The sequence below is a fragment of the Lethenteron reissneri genome, chromosome 15 (assembly GCF_015708825.2).
Source record: "Lethenteron reissneri isolate LAM-NWPU_2019-01 chromosome 15, ASM1570882v1, whole genome shotgun sequence".
NCBI lineage: Eukaryota > Metazoa > Chordata > Hyperoartia > Petromyzontiformes > Petromyzontidae > Lethenteron > Lethenteron reissneri.
Window position 1 is genome coordinate 3,401,395 of NC_083793.1, and position 22,888 is coordinate 3,424,282.

The window sequence follows — 22,888 nt, forward strand, 5'->3', positions numbered from 1 at the left end:
CCTTATGGGCCCCACATGACGCATATGCCTCTCGTCAACATCTCGATGTGGCCCCACCAAAACATGCCCCAGCGTTTGGCGAACGACTTGTTTCCACTCACTTTAATGTTAAGTTTCACTCGCCTTCGCATGCCAGAGCGTATATTTTGAAGAGAAAACAAAGTGCGATAGGCAACGGGTGCATTTTCGTGCAGTCACGTGATGATACACGTGGGTACGACGAGACGTCGGCTCGTAGCGTTTCGCTCCGAAGCAAAAGTGCCACTCAGCTACAACAACAACAAAACAGGCGGCTCGCAAAGATGTTATTTGTTAAAGAGCAAGGCATTTTGCATGTGTGAGGTTAAAGCTCGGAACTTGAACCGGTGATTTTGACTTCGCTATGAATGGCAAGAGAAAACAAACATCACTGCACACTACGCTGGACGCAACAGCAAAAACACCCAACCACATTCATCATTCGGCTGACTCCTTTTGGCAGCTGCCCTTCCTCGGAGCAGAGGGCATAGAGATTGAGTGATGCATCCTGCCAAGCACGGTCACTTCTCTCAACAGTCCGTCACATCTCTTGACACTCGCCACTGCCCTGGCCTACTCAACCCCCTGTTCCCGTTCCGAGCCGTGAATTAACCGAATTCATCGCTCCATCTCCGTGGCGCACGTAATCATTGGAGCGTTCCATTCGCTGGCATCTGTTCTGCTCAACCCCGCTCCTATTAAGTTTGTCTGATGATGATGATGATGATATTATCAACCTGCTCAAGTTTCTCGACCCGCTGCGTTTGTCTCAACGGCGACTTGCCAATCGTCCATCCCTTCACGTTTCTCCGACGCATTTTTTTAGTTTTTCAGATTTTTGTTCCATATTCTACTGCGAACGGCCACGTCTCTGGGTGGCCTTGTGTACCGGCCTCGCAACGAAAAAAAATTCCATCGTGTCCACTGCATTAACCCCTCTCCTGCCCCCCTAACAAAGGACGCAACTGTGTGCTCAGCCACTCGGGGGTCGTTTGAACAGTAGCGTCACACCCGCCAGCCCCCCGCCTCCCGACCCCCGCTAATGGGACCGCTTAAGGTTGCGAACAAGTGACTTCGGCGCTTTGGCAGCAAGAGCCGCCCCATTAATAAAATAAACCCACAGTCGGTCGCCCGGGATACTCCTCGGCAAAGGTGTGGGTGCCGGAGTGCCGGGGTCAGGTTCTCCGGGTCAAGGGGCGGGGTGTGGGTAGGGTCACAGAGGCACCACCTCCCGTAATCTGCTCTTTGCGCGCGCACTCTCTGTATGGACTCTGTAGCCCCATGAGCCAAGTGGGGTCGATTGGTAACCACCTGGGGTTGCGAATGCTGCCAGTGTCCACCGTTAGCGTAAAGCTTAGCTCGCACATGCTGTCTGTTTTATAGACACACTTCATACTAGACATCTGTGGAAAAATAAGAGCTTCATTATTTTTTTGCTGAAGCTAGTGGTAATTACTGGCGAAACGTTGTACTCAGATTTGAAATGTTGTGGCTTGTCTTTCCAACACACCGATGTGCTGTACTCGCAATAAATTGGCATGTTCTGTTTACGTGACAACCCTTACTAATTGGCTGTGTCGGGTGGTGGCGGTTTTAACGACACATTTTTATATTTACGCGATCTAACCCCAAAAAACCTCTATTACGGAAGAGCTTCATATCTCAGCGGAATCCTCCAGTCCATGTAAAGATTCTGATTCTGTTCCTGATATTCGTATTCCACAGATGTTTCATATCACCATTACCTGCTTGCTGCTGAAACAATATCTACATCAAAAGTGACCTTGTTACTCGTGTAAAGCCACGATAGTGGCATTGATATCAGATATATTTGTGATCGAGATATCCTATGCACCCCCCCCACCACCCTGGGTGGTATTGATGAGGATGTTTTGGGCCAATGGTGACTGGGATGGGTTTCAACTGGGCCGGGCAGGGTTAGGGCATCAGAGCCACAGAACCATCGCAAGTGTCATTGGGGGGTTTGTGCCTGCTCTCGGTGGAAGGAGCTGCCCTGTCAATTCAAAATCCCCATGGGATTGCACAAGTGTCCCGCGTGATCATTCGGATTCCTGCACCAAAATCCCGGGGGATTGGCTCGTTTATGGTCTCCAGGCAGGAGCAGTTTAAATGAGGTGTGGCATCGTGAACGAGGAGGTGGAATGAATGCTGCATGCGATGCTCATAAACCAGCAATGGATTACGTCTGTTGTGTATTGTGTATTTGTGTACACAAGTGACCTCGAAGTAGGCAAAATCATTCATATGTTCACACATTTGCACGATCCAATAGTATTCACTGCATCATGTATTGAATTAATCAATTGACGGCATGTGGAAACTTTATTTCAACAGTCGATTGATAGAGCACTGTAAATTGTTATCATTATTTCTACACACAAACAACAACCTCCGTTTGCCACTGAGCGATGGTGATGTCACCACAGTGCTTATGTCAGATTAGGTGCGCTTTGAGGCCACTTGAAGTATTGAAGAGATCGCTGGCAGGAGGTCATTGAACAGACTCAGATGTTATGGGTTAACTGACTGAGATGAATGGCAGATGCAACGCCTATGCTCCCCACTCTGCCCACAAACAATATTTTAGCGGCTTCATCCTCTGCTTGTTGTTCTGAGCATCGCTCCTCCAGCTGTTATTGCTGGAGGATGACTGCCTTTACTGCCCATTAGTATCCTTCATAAGCATCCTCCACAGTGGTCGATCTTGACACCGCTGGTACCGGTCATCTGAAAGTCTTATCAGCCACAAATCCTCCCATACTACATCTGCCGATCTCTTATCTAACCCATGCCGCACCCGTTTTTCCAAACAGAAATTTGTTGAGTGGGTGGGCATGCAAGCTACATACATGACCCAGACAATGCAGCCTCGCCTGCTGGAGGAGCTCACTGATGGGATTGTGTCCAGATGTTTCAAGGATCTGTGAGCTCCTCACACAATCCATCCTGGTGAAACTCAGGATAGATCATGGACAGGTCAGCCTGCATGTTTCAATCCAGTAACTATGTTCAGGTAGAGGGGTCGACATTTCACAAGCATAGAGAGGAAAGGGCATAACTGTGTCCGAGGTGACCCGATTTGTAACATGCCAAGAAAATTCCACACAGCATCACTATGTACACACACACATATATTTTCATAATTCTAATTAAACAATAACAGCAAATAAATGGCACACTTTTATGGAAGCTTAAGTTTATAAAACATTTAAAGTGCCTTCAAAATGCATACAAATAAGGTTGTTTGAAGGAACCATAAAAGATACCAGCAAAAGTTTGTATTTTTAGTTTAAATATTTGTTATTTAATTATGCACTTCGTGTTAAATGTCTCAAATGTGCATCATTATCAATTAATTGGTCGGCAAGTCTTGCGTGGTGAATTGTGAGTACTCCCAACTCAAGGCCACAATAGCCTTCAGAGGGCCTCGTTAGCTGCTTCAAGTGAAGGCCCTTCCACCAGCAGTGGCGTGAGTAAGACATTGCAGGGCTGCACATTTACCTTTACAACCCATCTTATAGAAAACCTTCTTAATTATGGGTGCCACGGTGATGAGATGTTAATTACCTCGCCTGGAATACAGGAGGTCATTGGTTCCATCCCGACCCGTGTGCCTGCTGTATATTTTGAGTTTGCGTTTTCTCCATGTGATCTAGTGGATTTTCTTAGGGTCCTCTGGTTTTTCCCTCCAAATTTAGAATCAACGTGCTTCTTGAGTATTTGGCTGCTATAAATGTTCACGTGATAAGCTATCGTTTGTGGTCTGGTCACTTCTGAAAAAGATCTATATTGCTCAATGGGCCTTGCCTAGTAAAACTAAAATCGTTAAAATAGCTCGCTCATAATTTATTCTCAATATTTTTCCACCCCACACATCAGCGGGGTGCGTGGCTCACAGTTTGGAGGTTGGGAGTTCAAATGTAGGTCAGGCGCCGACTCAGCCTTTCATCTCTCTGCAGGGTAGATAAAATCAGTATCAATTTGTGGGGAAGTGAGAAGTGGTTGTCCTAAGGAAGTCTCACCCCCCACTAAAGGAATGAAGACTTTTTACCACTGGCTTAAAGGGTGTTAAAGGGATGAGCACCATCCCGTGCTCGATTAATGAAGACACCATCTTGTACTATGCTCTGGGTATTTATGACATTTAAAAAATGTATTCTCAAACTGAATTTGGGGATGTTGTGAAAGTTAATCATGTACTCGTTCACTAGGATATATATATATCTCATGAATGTAATCATTTACTGCCCCTTGTCAATCTACTCCTGGACATGGTCCTCTTCATGCCTACATGTTATCGAACACATTTATTTACCTAGGGATAGCTTTCACTGGATGTGGGGTGCTGGTTGCAGGTATATTGTTGGGCTCAATTACTCCAGACAGACGTGGTTGAAATTAATCCGCGGTTATATTCAATAACATGTAACGAATGGCATTAAATTAAAAATTACAAATCAATGTTGGGAATTGTTGGGAATTATGCTTGTTGGTGAATAAAAACACGTTGAAACAATACCATTTAAGATGACCGTTAATCCTTATAATCATTGAGAATCAAGATATATTTTTGGGTGGAACCTGCATTCAATAGTTTTGGCCAATACCTCGCGGAGCGTTTCAAACAGCAGGTAGGGCCAATTTAATTCCGGGAAATGTGGAAAGTTGTCGATTGTTCTTGCATAATGCATTCAAGCGAAGGGTGATGTGATTCATGTCCTGTACATGTACGGCCTATTGCCGGGATTCTCGCACGTTTGTTTAATAATTTATCCGTGCGTTTATTTTCCCTGGGAAAGTTTACAGAGCACCCATATCCCCCAGGCATTAGGGTAGAGTCGGCTCACTTTGCCTAAAAGGTTATCAGGGTTTTTCGGCAGTAGGTTTGTGGGTGGGGGTTAGGCTAGGAGCTGTTCCCAATAATTAACAATTTGACCTTCTCTCCAGAGACAATGGCAGAGGAAGTCACTTTATCTCAAGGGCCGCTTTATGGCTCTCCTTTTCGCATGCCAGGATTCTCGCATTTTTGTGGTTAGATATTTATTTATTTCCATATTACAGCTCATTAAAAGAAACTGGCGGTGCGCTTGTATGAGAGGAAGAAAAAAAATATCTTTGGCAACATTCATACGTGTTTATTTTAGCTCCGAAACAAATGGTAGAAGTATATTTGATGCGGAGGATTTTTTTTTCTTCCAACGATTAATATGGTTTGTGTGAATTGTTGAAGAGTGCGGTTTATGGTTATGGTTCGCGTTTAAAAAAATATATTTAAAATAAGACGCAATCTATTCGTTTCCAAAACGTGACGTAGGCTCAAAGTGTTTGCTATGAAGGTTGATAATACAACACGTTACCTTCTGTGTTCCTTTGGTGAAACCATTATCCTTGGGGCACTGTGTTAAGCGTCTGCTGAATTTGATCAATTTGTCAAAGCGTGTGCTCTTCTATGCTCTAACAATTCCTGTCATAATAATAATAATAATAAGCTGAGCCCCGACACGTTGCCTAAGGCATGCGGTGACACTGACGTCATCTCGCTTAAGCAAGGGAGAGGCATTGAAAACGTAATTTCTGCAGACAATTTTATTGTTTACGGTGTCACATTTAAATTCTAAACAAATATTTTAGTTTCTTTGGGCTGTAAATTATATATTTTTGTACTTAAATCGAGTGAATTGTATGTTAATTAGTTATGTTGGATTGCTCCTATGTACGATATCGTCCTATTAAAAATGTAACAGCCCTTTTACAGGTAGGCTTCTGAGAAAAGTGTTATGATTCAAAATTTACTTTTGGGTCATATATTGCTTGATCCGTCCCAAAAATCAATAAGGATCCCCATTTTCAATTTCCTGCTGGATGAAGGCCTCCCCGCGCCCCTCGACTTTAGAGGCCGTTTAACCATATTTCACCGCACTTGCCGGGAGTACCTTTGTGAATGCAGCACTCTGGGACCAGCTAAGGTATTGCCCGCCGCTGATGTTAGACAAGAAGGCTGGTATTCAAACTCAGTTCGACAGGTTCTAGTGGCACTAACTACGGTACCACCGCTCTGCCAAATTTGATCTAAATCCATGTTAAATAAAGCTACGTACGTGAGAGTAGTTTATAAGCTCTGCTAAATCGTCTGCATAATTTCTATACAGTCAAGATAAAACAAACAAGGGACTGTGTTGGCAGCGGTATACAAAAACATAGCTCTGAAAACGTCTTCATTAAGTGGGTTATCGTCAATTATTTAGGCTATTTTTGTGCACTTGAGCGAGCGCCATATGAAGACGAGTTGCACCTTGGGGCCGGCGCGCTGCCGGATCTCTCCGCAAATGTGAACCACGTGGCCGCCGTGCACCGGCATTGCACAACGCCCGGTGCCCGCTGCAACGCACTGCAGGAACAACAGAGGCAACGCCCCTGGCCTTTTCCCACAAAAGACTCTCAGTCTCCGCGTTCGGTTTAGAGAAGTGAGGTGGGGGAAGGGGTCTGGATTACAGGTAATAGATCTAAGTAAAGGTAAAGGTGAAAGACCTGCAAAGGGGTACGTGATGGGTGCTTTTTGCTTGTATGTCCCCCCCCCCCCACTTCTTCCTGAGAGCTGTTTATAATTGGTGCAGACGGCAGACAAGACGTTAAAGGCGCAGCCCTGCAATTGCTTGCTCGTGCCACTGCTGGCAGAAGGGCCACCACTAGAGGCATCTCTACATGTCCGCTGTCGAGGAGTTCAATGTTTGGCTTACTCTTTCAGGCGGGATTGGTGGTGGTGGGGGAGGGTGGGGTTTTAAGAAACTTGCAGCATTGTTTCAACTGCCACGCCGAGAGATCGGATCGAGCCGGTCACCTCTGGATTGCATGGCCCTCCGATTAGCGTGGTTGGCTGCGTAAGGTGCGAAAGAAGTTGAACATACATACAAAGCGCCGTGTGCTGCGAACCGATACGGCAGCAAAGAGCCAGGACCGACCCGGTGTTGTGAATGGGACTGCTGCACAGGCACCAGGCAGAGTGACACGTGGCTGCGGTGCGACAATTGGCGATGTTTATCTGCTGCGCAAGGCTGACCTCAGGCAGTGGCCTTGTTATCGTGGGGGAATGATACCGGCAATCCTGGAAAGAAAAGATGTCTTTGTGGACCTCAATTTGTGCAAAAACAGCAAATGTGAGCTCAGGCTTGTAAAAAGAAAAAAAAATGTAGATCCCCCTTTTTGTACTCTCCCCGCTCTTTGTGTCTCTCTCGCTCTGTCCACACTGTGGCTTTGAAGTAGGAAAGGATTGTTAAAGTAGAAAGCACTTAAGGCTGTGTTCATCGAAGACTCAATGGTGCTGGTAATGGCACCCTCAGGCCACGGCCGGAGCTGCACGCACGCGGCAGTACACAAACAAGGTTGCAGCAATGCGGAAACACGCGCACTGTGGCGGCGACTCAGCCGCTGGTGCGCTCTCAGGATCAGGATCAGAATCAGCGTCTCTATTTCGACTGCAGGAGGAATCCGATGAGCAATTATGCAGCTCTCTTTCCCACAGATGTCCGGCATGGGTGGGTCAGTCGAGTTACAACAGCAAAGGGTACAAACAAAACACGATAAGCAGTGCAAAGCAGGTAAGCAAGTCAGGAAATGTAAATAAATGACTTAGATACTTTTCGATTTAAAGCTTTCGTGACTGCAGGGATTCATCTTCTTGGTTCTTTCGGTAAAGTCACGTGACTTTACCGAAAGAACCAAGACGATGACTTAGATACGTTAATTATACACGCTTTTAGTTTGTCCACCTCGTTGGAGTGTTCTCATGGCCAGGTTGTGTTTTGGTGGTCCGAGCACCACACGTGACCAGTGGATCTCGGGGAATGTTGAGAATGGCATTCCGATAAAGCTTCCGCTGACCCATTCAGCCCCTATCTCCGTGTCCGCGTCGCACGATGTCACAAGAAAGCATTCCGGCAGCGATTTACATTGTTACGAATGCATCTCAGAGTTTCTACACGTGATTTTTTTAAAAATCAGCATTGGTAATAAATGTTTCACGCCACTGGATGTAAGCGTCGGTCTTCGTAGCACCTTTGACGTGCAGCACGTGATAGAGTCACGTACGGCATCGTTCAAAGATTATTATTTCAAGGTTTAGTGTGTCATAAAATGCTCAAATGGAAATGAGTACAATTAATAGAAGTGTGGCTGTACAAAATTCATCAGCTTATCGAGCGATTAATTCAGCTCCTGTACAGGCATTTGGGGGAATTGTCACATCGCAGAACTGTGAGAGTCAGCGGCGGCTTGGGGAGGCATTCATCCAGCAGTGGATTGATCATTGCTGATGATGACCTAATAATATTCTGCAAGAATTGTATGTAATATAAAATGCAATTGGAGGGTCGTCGATTCTAATTCTGGTTCGGGTTTAAGCCGGCCTATCGTCCCTATCGGCTTGATACAACCTCAATAGTGGTCATACTATGGAGAACCTACCACCTGCCATAGCAATGTGGAATTTACACCACCCGATCAGGGCCACTAAATCGAAACGCTTGGGCTCATCGCTCGTTTGAGCGATGGAACATCTCCGAATTTAATCGTGACCACAACAATTCACCGCGGGGCGTCTGCCGTGTCCGTTTCCTCCCCGCCGCAGCCCATCGATCGACGAACGCATCTCAGCCGTGGCCCGCTGGCGGCCCGTCGCTGGTCGACGACCTGAAGAGGGCCCGGCGCGACCTGGACGGACGGGCGGCGGAACGCGAGGGCAGCGGCGGCGATGCCGGCGTGGCGGGCGACCGGCCTCCGATGGCGGCCAACGGAACCGGCGGCGATCGGCGGAGTCGAGGGGGCGACCGGCACGGGCCGGGGGAGGGTACCAGCAGGGCGCGACGCAAGCGGTTCCTGTCGTACCCGCGGCACGTGGAGGTGATGGTGGTGGCCGACAGGAAGATGGTGCGCTACCACGGGGAGTCGCTGGAGCACTACGTCCTCACGCTCATGTCCATGGTAACGTCGCCCGGTCCGGTCGTCACGCGCGGCTACCGCAAAATGTGTCATCCCTTCAGCTGAGCTGGAGGCGAAGGTTTTGGTGGATCGCACATTTTGAGATTCCCAAACCCTTTGAGCTGTGAGGTTACCGGGCGGTGGCAGTACAATAAGTAGAACTGTGGACCATCTGTGCAGAACTTTGAAGGTTACCTCCCCTTTGAGTGTGAGTTTTTTCTGGGTACTCTGATTTATTTCCAAATGCAGATCGTTCGTTAAACATTAATTTGACAAACAACCCAAGACAGGACCCTCTTGATAAGAGCCTTGGAACTCATGGAGGCTCTCATAGATAAATGAATCACATTCATATTTTGTATCTAAAATAAGGATTGTCTTGGCAGGAAGTGGTGTGTAGAGATTTCACGGTGGTGAGAAGTTAACTCCCTTGCCTTGTTTACAGAAGGTGCTATCTCGAACCAGAGGGCCTGTATATTTGGAGTTTTCATGTTGTCCTCATGGTCATGTGGATTGTTTTCCGGGTCATCTGGTTTTTCCCTTCACATTTAGAGTCACATTTGGCAACTTTAAAGTTCCACATGATAAGCCACTTCATTGAGCTTTCATTTGTGGCCAGGTCGCTTATGAAAAAGCGCTACATAGCTCAGTGGGACTTACTTGGAGAAAAATTGTTTAGTTTTAGTTTGGTGTTTTAACATCGTAACACCTGTTTTATTGCCAGAAACGGTAGAACCTATTATTATATATTTTTAGTTTATTGTAAGCATACCATCCTTACTGTGGGGTTAGTAATATATATATAAAGAACGACGTATTAAAATAGATAATTTTACATGCACTTTCTATGCCATTATAAGTGAGATTCACAATTCGAAACCAGTGGTTGCCCTGGTTAATACTGTGGTGTATTAACCGTCAACTCAGACACCGCCTGCATCATAGTGGACGTTCACGAGAGAGTTTGCCACTGTGTGCTGGCATTGTCGTCCATATTCGCCAATTAATATCCATTGGTGGAAATTGCTCATTGTTATGGCAGGGTGACAACTCTCTGTGATGGGTATCGTGGTCAACTTCCCTCCAATTTATTCCTGAACAAGTTTGTGTCAATTTTATTCACACTCGGATGGATGATGCGTGGAGACCATCGTGACCGGAAGTTGAACTCGCAGCATTTGGAGCTTTCTGCTCGAGGAATCAGAATCTTTACTCAGACTATAATAAACCGATTAGCTGAGCTTCAACCTATGATCCATTTATCATGCACACAGAAAATTATATACTGGTACATTAACTAACCATTACATGAGATGGCATAGATCAGGGGTGGGGGAACGTCCAACCCGCGGGCCATATAAGGCCCCGCGAAATCATTTGGTCTGGCCCTGCCAAGGCAACCGCAGGCGGGACTCGAAATTCAATAAATCTAGGAGCAAACCTGGCAAAGCAGTTGCGAGTAACAGCATCATCAATACCAGCTAACATCACACGCCTCGCCAAAGAGAAGCAGTTCCAGCCATCGCATTAGGGGTGAGTTAATTAAATGTTTGACCAAATATAACAGGCTAATTGTTAAGAATGATGTTATAAATATCCAAATAGCCCTTGGCAGAAAAAAATGTTCCCCACCCCTGGTATAGATAAAGGTGCAGGTCTGCAAGTGTTTACTCGTGCTACTGCTGGCAAAAATTGTCCTTCACTGATGTGCCCCCGGGAGAGTCCCTCTGGGAGGGTCTTGAAAGGAGTTGGAGTACCCACCCTGGCCCTCACCGCACATGACCTGCAAATCGACGAACTGTGGTGTATTGCTGGGGGGAGATTTGAGACAGAGGCAGGGGGAGATTTGGGAAAGTCGCCCATCGTTTCAGCTGCCGCACTGGAGAGATCGAACCGGCGACCTCCGGACCACGGAGTCGAGTGTGCCAACCGTTAACACAGGGGCAGCATCCATTCACCGTTATATGAAGCAAAGTAGTCGAAGCCACGGATCACGTCGGTTAGTAAGAGGACAGTGAACTTCAAAGTGACTGCAAATGCTACAGAGGACAATTATTGCAAACGGGTATCCTTTTCACAGTTTACTAAAGATAAGGAGGGGGAGATGAGATAGCTTGGGCGACACACAATAGCTCTGATTTCCCAGGAGCTTACCGCGGTGCAGTCACGAAGAAGGACCCTGATGCCTTTCTGTCTGGAAACTAAAACAAAAAAAAGCCACAGCTAGCGGGGGGTGCTCCGAAAATAACCACTGGCCTTGAACCGAGGGATTTGGAGTGCACTGGCCTTGCATTAGACTGCAAGGCCCCGTACTCAAATAGCGAGGCGTCGTGGAGTTATTTCGAATGAGCTCAGCAGCGGCGAGCGTAAGCGGTGCGTGCGGCGCCCCACTCAGGATGGGGCCACGTCACGGCGCCCGGCGTGACGTGACCCCACGGGGACCGGTCCCGCTCATTGCAACGCGCTGCTATCCTTGACATTTACAGTCGTGATTTGAAACATATTCCTCTTCTATTTGCGGTGCATGCGACGAGTCTCCCAGCTCAAGATGGGTTCAGGGTCGCCGATGGCCACGAGGCAATCTTTATCGTTTTTACACTTTAATGAAAGCCTGCGGCTCGCAGAGGTGATCTCAGGTCGTGCCGTGCATTGTTCGGCGTGATTCCCGATGGTCCATTGCATCTGCTGGGAGCTTCTTCATGAACTCTTCATAAACTCCGCACATCAAGAACGTCGAACATTGAACTTCATCCGCACCGTACGTAGCCAACCATGTCAATCGGAGGTGGGGAGGAAACTAGGCACAAAAAGCAGTTAGAAAGAAATACGTTTTCAATTTACATTTATAAGTTCCCTGCCAGTACTCCGGTCTCGGAAGGAAGAGCATTTTAGACAGCTACAGAAGCGCATCTGGAAGCGCGCTATGCAGTGACCGACGAACGATACGCAGTACGACCCAATAACGCATCGGTGTGGCATACAGCACAAGCGCGATAATCTGCACAGCCTTCAGTTGCCTAGTTGTTCCACGCTGATGGTTCCCACTGCGTAAGTGGAGTGCTCTTGCCAATAACACGTGGTAAGTTTAACGCGTAGGCTTTCGCGATCAAGATAATCCATAATACAGGTTATTTTTGGTGAGATCGCGTAAATATATAAATGTGTCGTTAAACCCGCCACCACCCGACACAGCCAACTAGTAAAGATTTGTCACGTAAACAGAACGTGCCAAATCATCACCAGTACAACACACCGGTGTGTTGGAGAGCAAAGCCACAACATTTACAATGTGAGTATGACGTTTCGCCAGTAATTACAACTAGCTTCATCAGACAATATCCAGATTTGTGGAGAAATCCTCCTGTTTCATTCACACTTTTATATATTTACACGAGCTAACCCCAAAAAACTTGTATTATGGAACTTGTGGCAACACAGCGGCATGTCTTTAACTCGCCTGGCTTTCTAAAGAGACTCAGATTGTCAAAATCCGCGTGTGTGCTGAAACAAATACTTCTGTGAAAGTTTGTCTGGGAGGATAACAGACTGATGAACTCAAAAAATATTTTAATGGGAACAACAGATATTCGTGTTTTTTTTTAACACACTTTGCTTGAGCATGTTGTAGATTTTATCTGTTGTCAATTGTGCTTTGCACTCTGCTTGCTTGGTGGAATCTTTCTAACTTACATATGACAATGATTTAAAATACAATCAGCACATTTATATATTCTACTACATGTTGTATACACATGGTCAGTTCCGTAGAATTACAGCGTTGGACATAACTTGTGTAACAAAAATTTCACGTATTATCATTTTGGTTTTGAGATTGTATCATGGTGCTTACGGATCAGTTTGGTGCTGGACATCGAAGAGATAATTTTGATTGCGCATTTATGCAACGCTTTTGTCATTTCATTACAATGGAACTCCCCAACAAAAAGAAACACGTAAATAAATCGTGCAGTAACAAAAACAAATTGGACAAGTACATGTACCTTAAATCTTCACGGTTTTGTCCATCCAAGAAGTTTAAATGTGCGCGCCACAGTTAGTCAATCGGCAAGTCATATGTGTTGTTGTCAAGCGTGGGCATTCCCACCTCTTCTAAGAGTCTGGTAATGCAAGTATGAATGTGGAACTTCTTTCGCTCTGTACGTAGCCAACCACGCTAATCGTAGGTGCGGGGGAAGGACAAACATCTTCCTAGCGTTGTTCCCGCTGTGGCACAGGGTCCGCTTTTCGGCATTGTCTTCTCCATTTGGCTCGGTCCAGGGCATCTTCAGGGAATGCGTTGACCGTCTTCATGTCTTCCTTTATTCGATCCATCCATCGCTTCTTCGGACGTCCGCGTGGACGGCGGCCCTCTGGCTCAATATGCATGGCAGTCTTGGCCACTGATGACTCTTCACTTCGCATCACATGGCCGTACCACCGAAGCCTTGCCTCCAGCATCTTGTCCGCAATGGGGGCCACACCAAGTCGCCTCCGAACGTCTTCGTTCATGACACGATCCCATCGAGTCAGTCCAAGGCTCCATCTGGGGGAAAAAAAAACTAAATACAATTAATCAGTTCTAAAGAAATTCGTTTTCAATCTAGTGTGGAATAGTAGGCCAACTCCCCTTGAGAAAGGGCTTTTCAGAGTGCCTTCCAGTAGGTGCCGTTCCGCCAGCAGTGGCGTGAGGAAATGGTTGCAGGGCTGCACCTTTATCTTCTCCATTCTCTGCTAACCACTTTTTTGGCTCGAAGCAGTTTGGCAATGAGATGCTAGATGTAGCTTCAAACATGGGGGGGGGGGGGGGGTTATCACCATAGGATGGCATGAAAAACATCTCTGCTAAAAATGCCACGTGATTGTTTCAAGGTGTGATGTAAAAAAAAGAAGATTTTAAAGCCAAAATATCATCTTCTAACAAAATGCAGGCCGTGAGAAGTGATAAGGGCTGATATGTGCAAACCAGCCAGGCCGTTTAGAATTGCCAAGTTATGTGTCCGTGCTTGGCGGATGACACCCGCATGCGCAGAGCTTTACGTAGTACGCTAAAACGTGCACGTTCATTTATCAAACTCAACGGAATGGCTTTTTTTTTGGCGGCGTTTGGCGGACAAGGCCACTCTTCAATTTCTGACGGCCAAAAGAGTTTTTTTTTTTTTTTTACGATTTCACACATTTCACTTCACGTTAGTGGTCTTGTCAAATCACGGCCGTGATAATACTGCATTCGAGCACGTATGTGATTATGCAAACATTCGGTATGGTTAAATCGTGTCTATTTAGCTAGAAATACACCTTAGGATACAGAAATATATGGTGAAATCAGAAGTTATGGATGTGGGTGTGCGTATTTGCGATTAATCATAATATATAATAACAAAAATGAACTGCCCTTTGCTAGTCCACCGCTGGATGAAGGACTCCCCACGCTTTGTCAGTCATTATGGTTTGTTTGACCATACTTCACCACACTGGTCACTACAGGGGGAGCCGTGGCACAGTGGCTCATCTCCTGTGGTATTTACCCGGCAGCCTCAATTCAATTCTCAGCCAGGGTCAACATCAGTGGCAAGTGACACATGAACCGATCCTAGGTTCCCTTGCCCTTCGTCAGTCTACACTGACCGGCACGGTCAAGTATGGTCAATCGACCCCCCCTTGACTGACACGACATAGGGAGGCCTTCATCCATTTGGTCACACAAACCTTTTTTAAAACTTCACATTCTCAGTTTAGCTCTTACCTCCGTCCGCCAGCCAAACATTTCTGCGCAGCATCTGTGGGTGCTTTGTACTTCAAAATTGAAAACCCATTTCTTTGCAACTGCTTTTGTGTTTAGTTTGTTGTCCTTCCCTCGCACCTCCGATTAGCATGGTTGGCTATGTCTGGTGCGAAAGAAGTTCGACATACATATATACTTAATTATACACTACTATACATTAATATACTATTGGGGCAAGTGCTGTTAGCGAGCACCTATGAAGGCTGGCACGGCACACGAAGGGGTGGGTAGTCAGCACCACGCCTTTGTCTCCCTAGTGGTTGATGTTTACACACCGCACCAGGTACTCATTTGCGGCTGAGTCGACCTAGGGGGAGGCCCAGGACCGGTTCAGATAATCATATCTGATTATCAGTGAAGTCACCTACGTGACTTTACCGAAAAAACCTAAGAGTAGGAATCCTTGCAGTCATGAAAGCTTCAAATCTATAATTAATATCTGGCGTTGGCCGTGAGCGGGAATCAAACTCAATACGCCCCAATTCGTAGCGCAGCACGGCTCTAACCGTTGCACTGCTGCTGCCCACACTGCGAAGACCTGTGGAGTTTCCCGTGAGGGTTGATGTCGCAGTTGTCAGCCTGTAACCTCCCACTGCTGGGCAAAGGTCTCCCCCATTTTCCGTCTCATTCCCTCCTCCCCTTGGCTGCTCCTGTCCAGCGGTGAGCTCCGAACCCTTCCGAGTTTGTCTCGCCATCTCTTACGCTCTCCTCCCGCTGCTTCTTTTCCCTTCGCTCGGTCTCCCCTCCCCTCGAGGGAATCCGTCTATCAGTCTCTCGCCAGTTGTTCTCGCGACGCCTGTTGACCCTTTTCAGTGGACTTCCTTTTATCCAACAACTGCATCAGTGATTACCGTTCTTTCCCTTATTTGTTAATTGCTGAAACTTTTACTTCAACTTACATTCTGACACACTCCTTTCCGTATATATATATTGTAGTTTTTCCACCTGTTTCATAATTAACGACCGTTCCTGCGATACACGAACTGAAAAAAATTTACGTGCATTACATTCCAAATGTTTATTTTAGGGCACACGAGCAAAATTTCCTTTTGCAAAGTATCTCAAAGACCAACAGCGTTTTCACGAGTTGAGGGTTGGGGGGAGGTGGTGGGCTGGGGTGGTTAATGAAAGAAATCCGCCGCGTTACAGAACGGCCACACGTCTCGAGTGCACGCGATTCCCCCTGAAGTATTGGCACAGGAACCTTGTCCGTGCAGACGCGAGCCAAGCGATTCGCGAAGACGCTCTCTCCTTCCAAATCCCACCGCTTCCCCGTAAGCTCGGAGGAACCGCCCCGCGACTGCTCTTGACGTGCGCTCCTTTTGAACGTGCCCAAGCCCATCATGGGACCTCCTTTGCCAGTACCAAAATATACTAATAGGGGTTTTCCCCTTTTTTCTGGCAACAAAACTGATACCTTTTGCAAGGAATCATGCTTACATTAACCACAATACTTGCAGTCAAATGCAAACAAAAAAGAATACTCTGATCATTTTTGCATTGTCTTTGAAACTGATTGGTCCACACCAGAGACAGCTTTCTTTGGAGCCTCGTCTCATATGGTGTTTATTTTAGGGCACGCGCCTTTTGGCGTCATCTGGTCGAACACCATATGAGACGAGGCTCCAAAGAAAGCCGTCTCTGGTGTGGACCAATCAGTTTCAAAGACAATGCAAACATTATCAGAGTATTGTTTTTTGTTTGTATTTGACTGCAAGTATTGTGGTTAATGTAAGCATGATTCCTTGCAAAAGGTGTCAGTTTTGTTGCCAGGAAAAAAGGGGAAAACCCCTATTAGTATGCTCAAGCCCCTTTAAAAAAAAATCTAGCTCGCACGCCCACACATGCCTCACGTGTAACGCGATTAACTCTTGTGAATAAAATAATAATAACAGTACAAACGGAGTCTGATATATTGGCGGCGATAACAACGAAACGTTTTACGAGAATGTGACAATAAAGATTGTTGTCCCGACCTAACAGTTGACTGGGTTTTAAAGTTAATGCCAACAAAAAAGTAACAACTCTTTAAAAATGTGCAGATGTGACCGGTTTAGTAAATAGAGAGATATATCGGGATGCATTTGTAATATGCATGCTTCATTATCTCACAGTGAAAATAACTTGCTTGATTTCCATATCATAGCTTTGACAGCTAAATATCTCAGAATAAGATTTGGTGGCTAACATTTTATGACCTTCAATTCTTTGTGCAGTGAAAAATCGGAATGTTCCAAGTTCACGTTCTGGTCAGGTGTTAACTCTTCCTCCTTAACCTTCAACCCTCTCGAGTCCACAGAAAGCAAGCGGCCCTTCGTGAGAAGTCCACCGTGGATATCTTGTAGCGCATCAGAATTTCACTTCACTACGAGTGGACGGTTTCGCGGAGCTCTGCAGTCCAAACAGCATGGCTCTGCACTGCTTTTGTCACAGCTGGATTTGCAGGTCGCCGCGCACGTGCGCACGCGTCCATGCGAGCGAGTGCCAGAGACGCGCTGTGATGCGAGGGAGGTCTGGAGACGTCCGGCTTTTAGGACGGAAGTCGGATAAACGATGAGTGGCGTGTGGGATGGGAACGCACGAAGGTGCTCCGAGCGTGATTAGGGCAAAGAGTCGTGCCAAAACCACGGTGGCTCGGAGCGGTTCTTGGCAACTGTCAACTGTGCAGCTCAGTGCTAAGCACGCTTACCCAACCGGGAGATTGTTAAGGGGCTTTTGTATCTCTTGTCCGCTAGTGTTACAGGCCATTGGGGTGGAGTGTGCCTTCTTTATAAGCTGAAAAGTTGATTTTTTCACAACCTGTGACATGATCTGCGAGCGTAAGCAAATTGTGTGCAGGTGCCGTGGCTTTTAATAGCAGTCCAATGGTTCTGGATTTGGATGTTTGGGTGGTAACGTTAATGAGTGCTCAGCTTCATGTGGGAGAAAACCCAGGAGTAAACTCAGAGTATGCAGATTAAACCCATGGATACAAGAGATGACTGAGCACTGCCATTCGCTACCTGGAAAGCCCTAATGGCCACCCACTAACCATGCTCAAGCCTGCTTAGCTTCTGAGGTCTAATGAGACCGGGCCTATTTATGATAATTTTATTGAAATTTTAATCCAATTAATCTTATAATCCTATAAGTGGAAAAAAACGTTACAATTCCCACAAATTAAAGATTCAAAAGTCAAAGTGGTATAAGAAATCAGAGTCGGATGAGCACGACGCAGCAAACATCTCCAGTTTACTGCCTGCCCTGAGCCAGTGCTGGAAACTCTACATTCCTCTCCTGGACCAAGTCCATCCATGAAAAACCCACTGTGAAACTTTCCATGAAGGGATACTTAAAACATCATACAAATAAAAATAACATGTGTCCAGTCCAAAACATGTTATATTCAGTCTCCTGTTTTCTCATTAAATGTCCAAAATCTCTAACTTTCCTTTCTCTAAGTATTCCTATTGACGTTCTCGTCGTGTACCCTGCTGCCCATGACACGCTTACATCATGCGCCTTGTCTGCCTATGACATATTTTCTGTTGCTCCCTAGTTTGCTTTGGTGGGGTCTTTGTATCACCATTGCCAATTGCATTCCTTGTAAAAATGGAGACGGGGAAGGGAACGAGGGGGTGGCTTTTGACCAGAGTTGTGGGTGGGCAGTTATTGTGCTGCATTGAGGATGGAGAGGGGAGGGGGGGGCAAAGGGGGGGACTGGCTCTGGTAGTGAACGTGGGTGAGGGTGTGTGGCATGGAGGCGGGGGAGAGGGGGTTCAGGGAAATGGCACGACACGGAGAGTTGTGTATGAATACTGTAAACCTAATTATAGCCCCTAATGCCCACCCAACAAGCGGCTGCATTGTGCGCCGCGTCGCTGCGCCGTATGAGGTTTCGCTCGCGCGCACAAAGCGCCTTTCCGAAAAAGTGGGTGGCCAAGGCAGGGCCAGATACAATTGCTAAATCACAAGTGATGCAACGTGCCGCGCCAACGTGTGCAGACGCGTTCGTATTTGTCGCTTTCTGCAGAATCTTACACAGGCAAGCTTTTTTCGTCTTCTTCTTTTGTAAACGGTTGTTTCCAAACGCCCGATTGAGTATAAAGGAAATGTATACCGATGATAATTTGCGGACGTTTCATCGATCCACCGTCGGACGAAGGCTGCGTAAGCCATGCCGGGTTATTTACGGGAGGCTGTTTGACTATACTTCGCCAACGCTGGCTCAGATATCACTCTGCATGGGTGTTAGACATAACCGGGTATTGAGCACAGGTGTCCAGGTTCGAAGCACAGATCACTGACCACTGGGCCATCATTCCACCGAGATTATTAAATGCAAACTTTAAAAGTATTTGGCTGTTATAAATTTCCACGTGAGTAGCCATTTCGTTGGGCTATCATTTGTGGCCAGGTCACTTCTGAAAAAAAGATATAGAGCTCAGTGGGCCTTACCTGGTAAAATAGAAGAAATAGTGCTTAGTTAAATACGTATAGACAAACGGTTGTTGGTGTGGAAATATGTTTTTGACCTCACTGGTGTTTGGCTAATCCGTATGATATGAAATCTTACATTTTTTGGGCATATAATGAATAGTCATTATATTTTGAAGGAAATAATCCGGAGTTCACCGGTTCGATATCGCAGGTGGGGTCAAATGTGGGTGCCCCTATTTCTTCTGAGATATCCTGGCCAGCATGAAAGATTTAGGCCAAAATACCATCCAGAGGGGGTTACCCAGAACTCACTCTGGTGGAGGCCCTTTCCTGCCATCAGTGGCACGAGTAAGACATTACAGGGCTGCCACTTTATAAACTTTGACAATCTAGCATGGGACCAGATAGCGGAATGCATATTCGTAAGCGCGCACAAGTTTGCAGGAAAACGAGTTACGCCCTACGATTGCTTTGCTTTTGGTTGTTGTTTTTGCGAAGGTGGCCGCCATCTTCAAAGACTCAAGCATCGGTAATCAAATCAACATCGTCCTCGTGAAATTGGTCATCGTTCAAGACGACAAGGTCAGTGGCGACCGCCATCGTGCCGCCGTGTTCACATTGAGCCGGGCACTCGGCGTCACGGCTCGTCGTGGTGGCTGCCAAGTCTCTGCGGGTTGGCCCTACTTAACGCGATGGGGTTTTTTAATTAACGGCGGCAATTTCCAAGCCCACGTGTCGGGACCCCGGCCAGAGAAAATAGAAGGCCCTTAGGTTAGATGAAGTCACCGAATGGTCTGTTGTTGTAAGTGATCATGACGTATAATTATGCTCGGGTTGTATAAATAAACTGAAATGAAATGATAAATGTTTGAGTTGTTAAATTGTGTTTTTATTTTATTCGAGGCAGTCAATCAGTTTATAATGGGCGAATGGGATCACTCATCTTGTGTTTCAGCCCAGTAATCCTAAATTTGTATGAAATCACATTCAAGTGCGAGATAAATATTATCCTAAGACTATAAAGAGTAACATGTTGGTGAATTGTTTCAGAGAGTTTCATTCTCAACTCGTTTTCACTATTGTTTCTGAAAAAAATATGCAGTAATTTTTTAAGAATCTTGCCATTATTCACAATTTTGTCATCAAATATTTCCATTGCATATAGATAATAAAATTATTTTAAAAACCTATTTCTTGACTGTTGTAGATTGTAACAACCAATATGCATAATGATACACACAGATTGTGATGTATGTACACCTGAAGGTAAAATTGTGACTTAAGGACCAGTCTTCCCACAATGCTTTTGCATGTCACGTGACATCACCACACCATACTCTCCTGCCTGACCAGTTCCTTATGTTTTACAGAAAGTGTTGAATGTATTGATATTTAAGCCGTTTGCATTGGTATACGAGTCAGAGTCCGGTCTGAAATCATCTCTGGGATTAAATGGTCCCGTCAATACTTGTGTCTCATTGCAGGATGGCCCATCGATCTCCTTCAACGCCGAGACGACGCTCCGCAACTTCTGCTTGTGGCAGCAGGGCCGGAACTTACTGGACGACAGTCACCCTCTCCACCACGACACGGCCATCCTGATTACCCGGTAACCCACAACTGCCCACGGCACCGGGGGGGGGGGCGGGGGGCGGATACCACGGGGGGTTCGTCAAAGATTACGGACGTGCACATTGGATCAGCGTTCTTCGTCGCAAGGTCTGCAGGCCACTGAAGGCCCTGGTGGCCCTTGATGTACGGCCTCCCGACAAATACACAAATGTGAAAACACTGCCCATCATGATGCTGTCAAACCCAATGGTTCCAAATGTATGGCGGCCCTAACAATTATGTTTTATTGGCTAAAGTGGCACCCCTCCACTGAAACGTTGAGAAGAACACTACATTAGACACTTTAGTATTAGAAAACCACTGAAGGTGTGCACTTTTAAATCTAAATTGAAAATCATTTCTTTAGAACTGCATTTTGTATTTCGTTTGTTGTCCTTCCCCCGCACCTCCGATTGGCACGGTTGGCTCCGTGCGGTACAAATGAAGTTCAACATACTTACAGGATGTGTGCAATCATTAGAACAATCACACACGCGGCTTTTTACTTGGGTACAGTATGTCAATCAAATAGAAATGATGCCATTCAGAAATAAAGTTTTTGCCCCCCATTCTTGGTAAGAGAGAGGCGCTTTAAAAATACCACGGTGTCAGACGCACGCCAGCAAACGTATTTGTCATCCGCTCTGGGTTTGCGAAGGGGCATTCACTTTCATGTATCTATCAAAACCGCTAACTCATGCTCGCAAAACAACAATCCACAATCATTGTTGTTTTTGGGAAGCTATTAAAATGTTAACTGCATGATAACCTAATTTGTGGAACTACCAAGGGGTAAACAACGCGTACGTAGCGATGGATCGTTCGTACACGGACAGTGATTGTCACGTCCGGGATATGTGCTCATAGAATCACGCATATACGGGTCTATAACATGTCTTTTGTATATGTTGTGTGTAATTGGTTCATGCGAACCCTGCAGCAACTCGAGTCACTGCGTGTACCACATTGTGGATGAAAAAAAAGGATAAATTCTGGAATTGACTGGTGACCCCCAAATCATACCAATTCACCAAACTTCAAAGGGGGGTTAAGTCGTATATGCCCATTAAATAGGAAACAGCCTCTCACCACATCACGCCAATGCATCACCAATCCGACAACCTGATATGGCTACTCACCACGTCACAGCTTAACGACAGCGTAGTGGTGAGCACACTGCTCTGTGGACCCGGTGACCTGATTGCGATTAGCAGCCACGGGTAACATCAGTGGCGAGTGATACCTGAACCGGTCCTGGGGCCCCTTTCACCAACCCACATTGACTAGCGTGGTGAAATATGATCAAACAACCCCAGAAACCAAGAAGTCTTCATCCAGCTGTGGATTTACAATGGATTCCACAATATTATTTAATTTACACTCAACACACGGAAAAAGCCATGCTCAGTGGCCTGTTTAACACGTAGCAGGCTTTCGCGACCAATATTATTAATAATCAACGTTTTTGGGTTTAGATCGCGTTATTTATAAATGTGTCGTAACCCTCCACCACCCGACACGGACAATCAGTAAAAAAAGTGTCACGTTGACAAAAGACAATAGTTCACTGCTTTAGCCCACTGGTGTGTTGAATCGTGAAATCACAACATTTACATTTTTTTTTAAAGTGGCCTGCCTGATACATTCAATAACCTGCACCACACCATGCTACGCACATCTTTAACAACATAATCTAATGCATTATATATTTAAATATATCTCCCCCCCAATAAATAAATAAATATCCCACTCACAAAACAAACCCGTGCCTTCTATTAGCGGAGACTTTTATTAGCGGAGACGTTTATTAGCAGACACCCTATCATTGCTGATGTAAGGAGCTCTCCCCGCGGCAAATCTTCAGCCGGGAAATATCCGCGTAGAGACGACGGAGACACGGTGCCTCTGTGGGCAGCGAGGCGTGGGTTGAGTGAGCGCTAAGATAGTGAGATATGGGCGCACTTGAAAGGGGTGGGATGGCACGGACGTGCCCGTGCGTGCGTGTGTTTGTCCTCTCCTCCGTTCCCGAAGCAATTTAGTCTCTCAACGCGAGCCCGTGTTTAT

At 46.1% G+C, this 22,888-nt stretch overlaps 1 protein-coding gene across 1 annotated transcript in view; it reads left to right on the top strand.

The window, feature by feature from the left end:
* Positions 1–22,888, top strand: part of LOC133342590 (A disintegrin and metalloproteinase with thrombospondin motifs 20-like) — a 160,991-nt gene that overhangs the window by 48,960 nt on the left and 89,143 nt on the right. Inside the window, 3 exon segments of the mRNA XM_061551813.1 lie at positions 8,663–9,015; positions 19,712–19,795; positions 20,698–20,822. Coding sequence (XP_061407797.1) covers positions 8,663–9,015; positions 19,712–19,795; positions 20,698–20,822 — 562 coding nt within the window.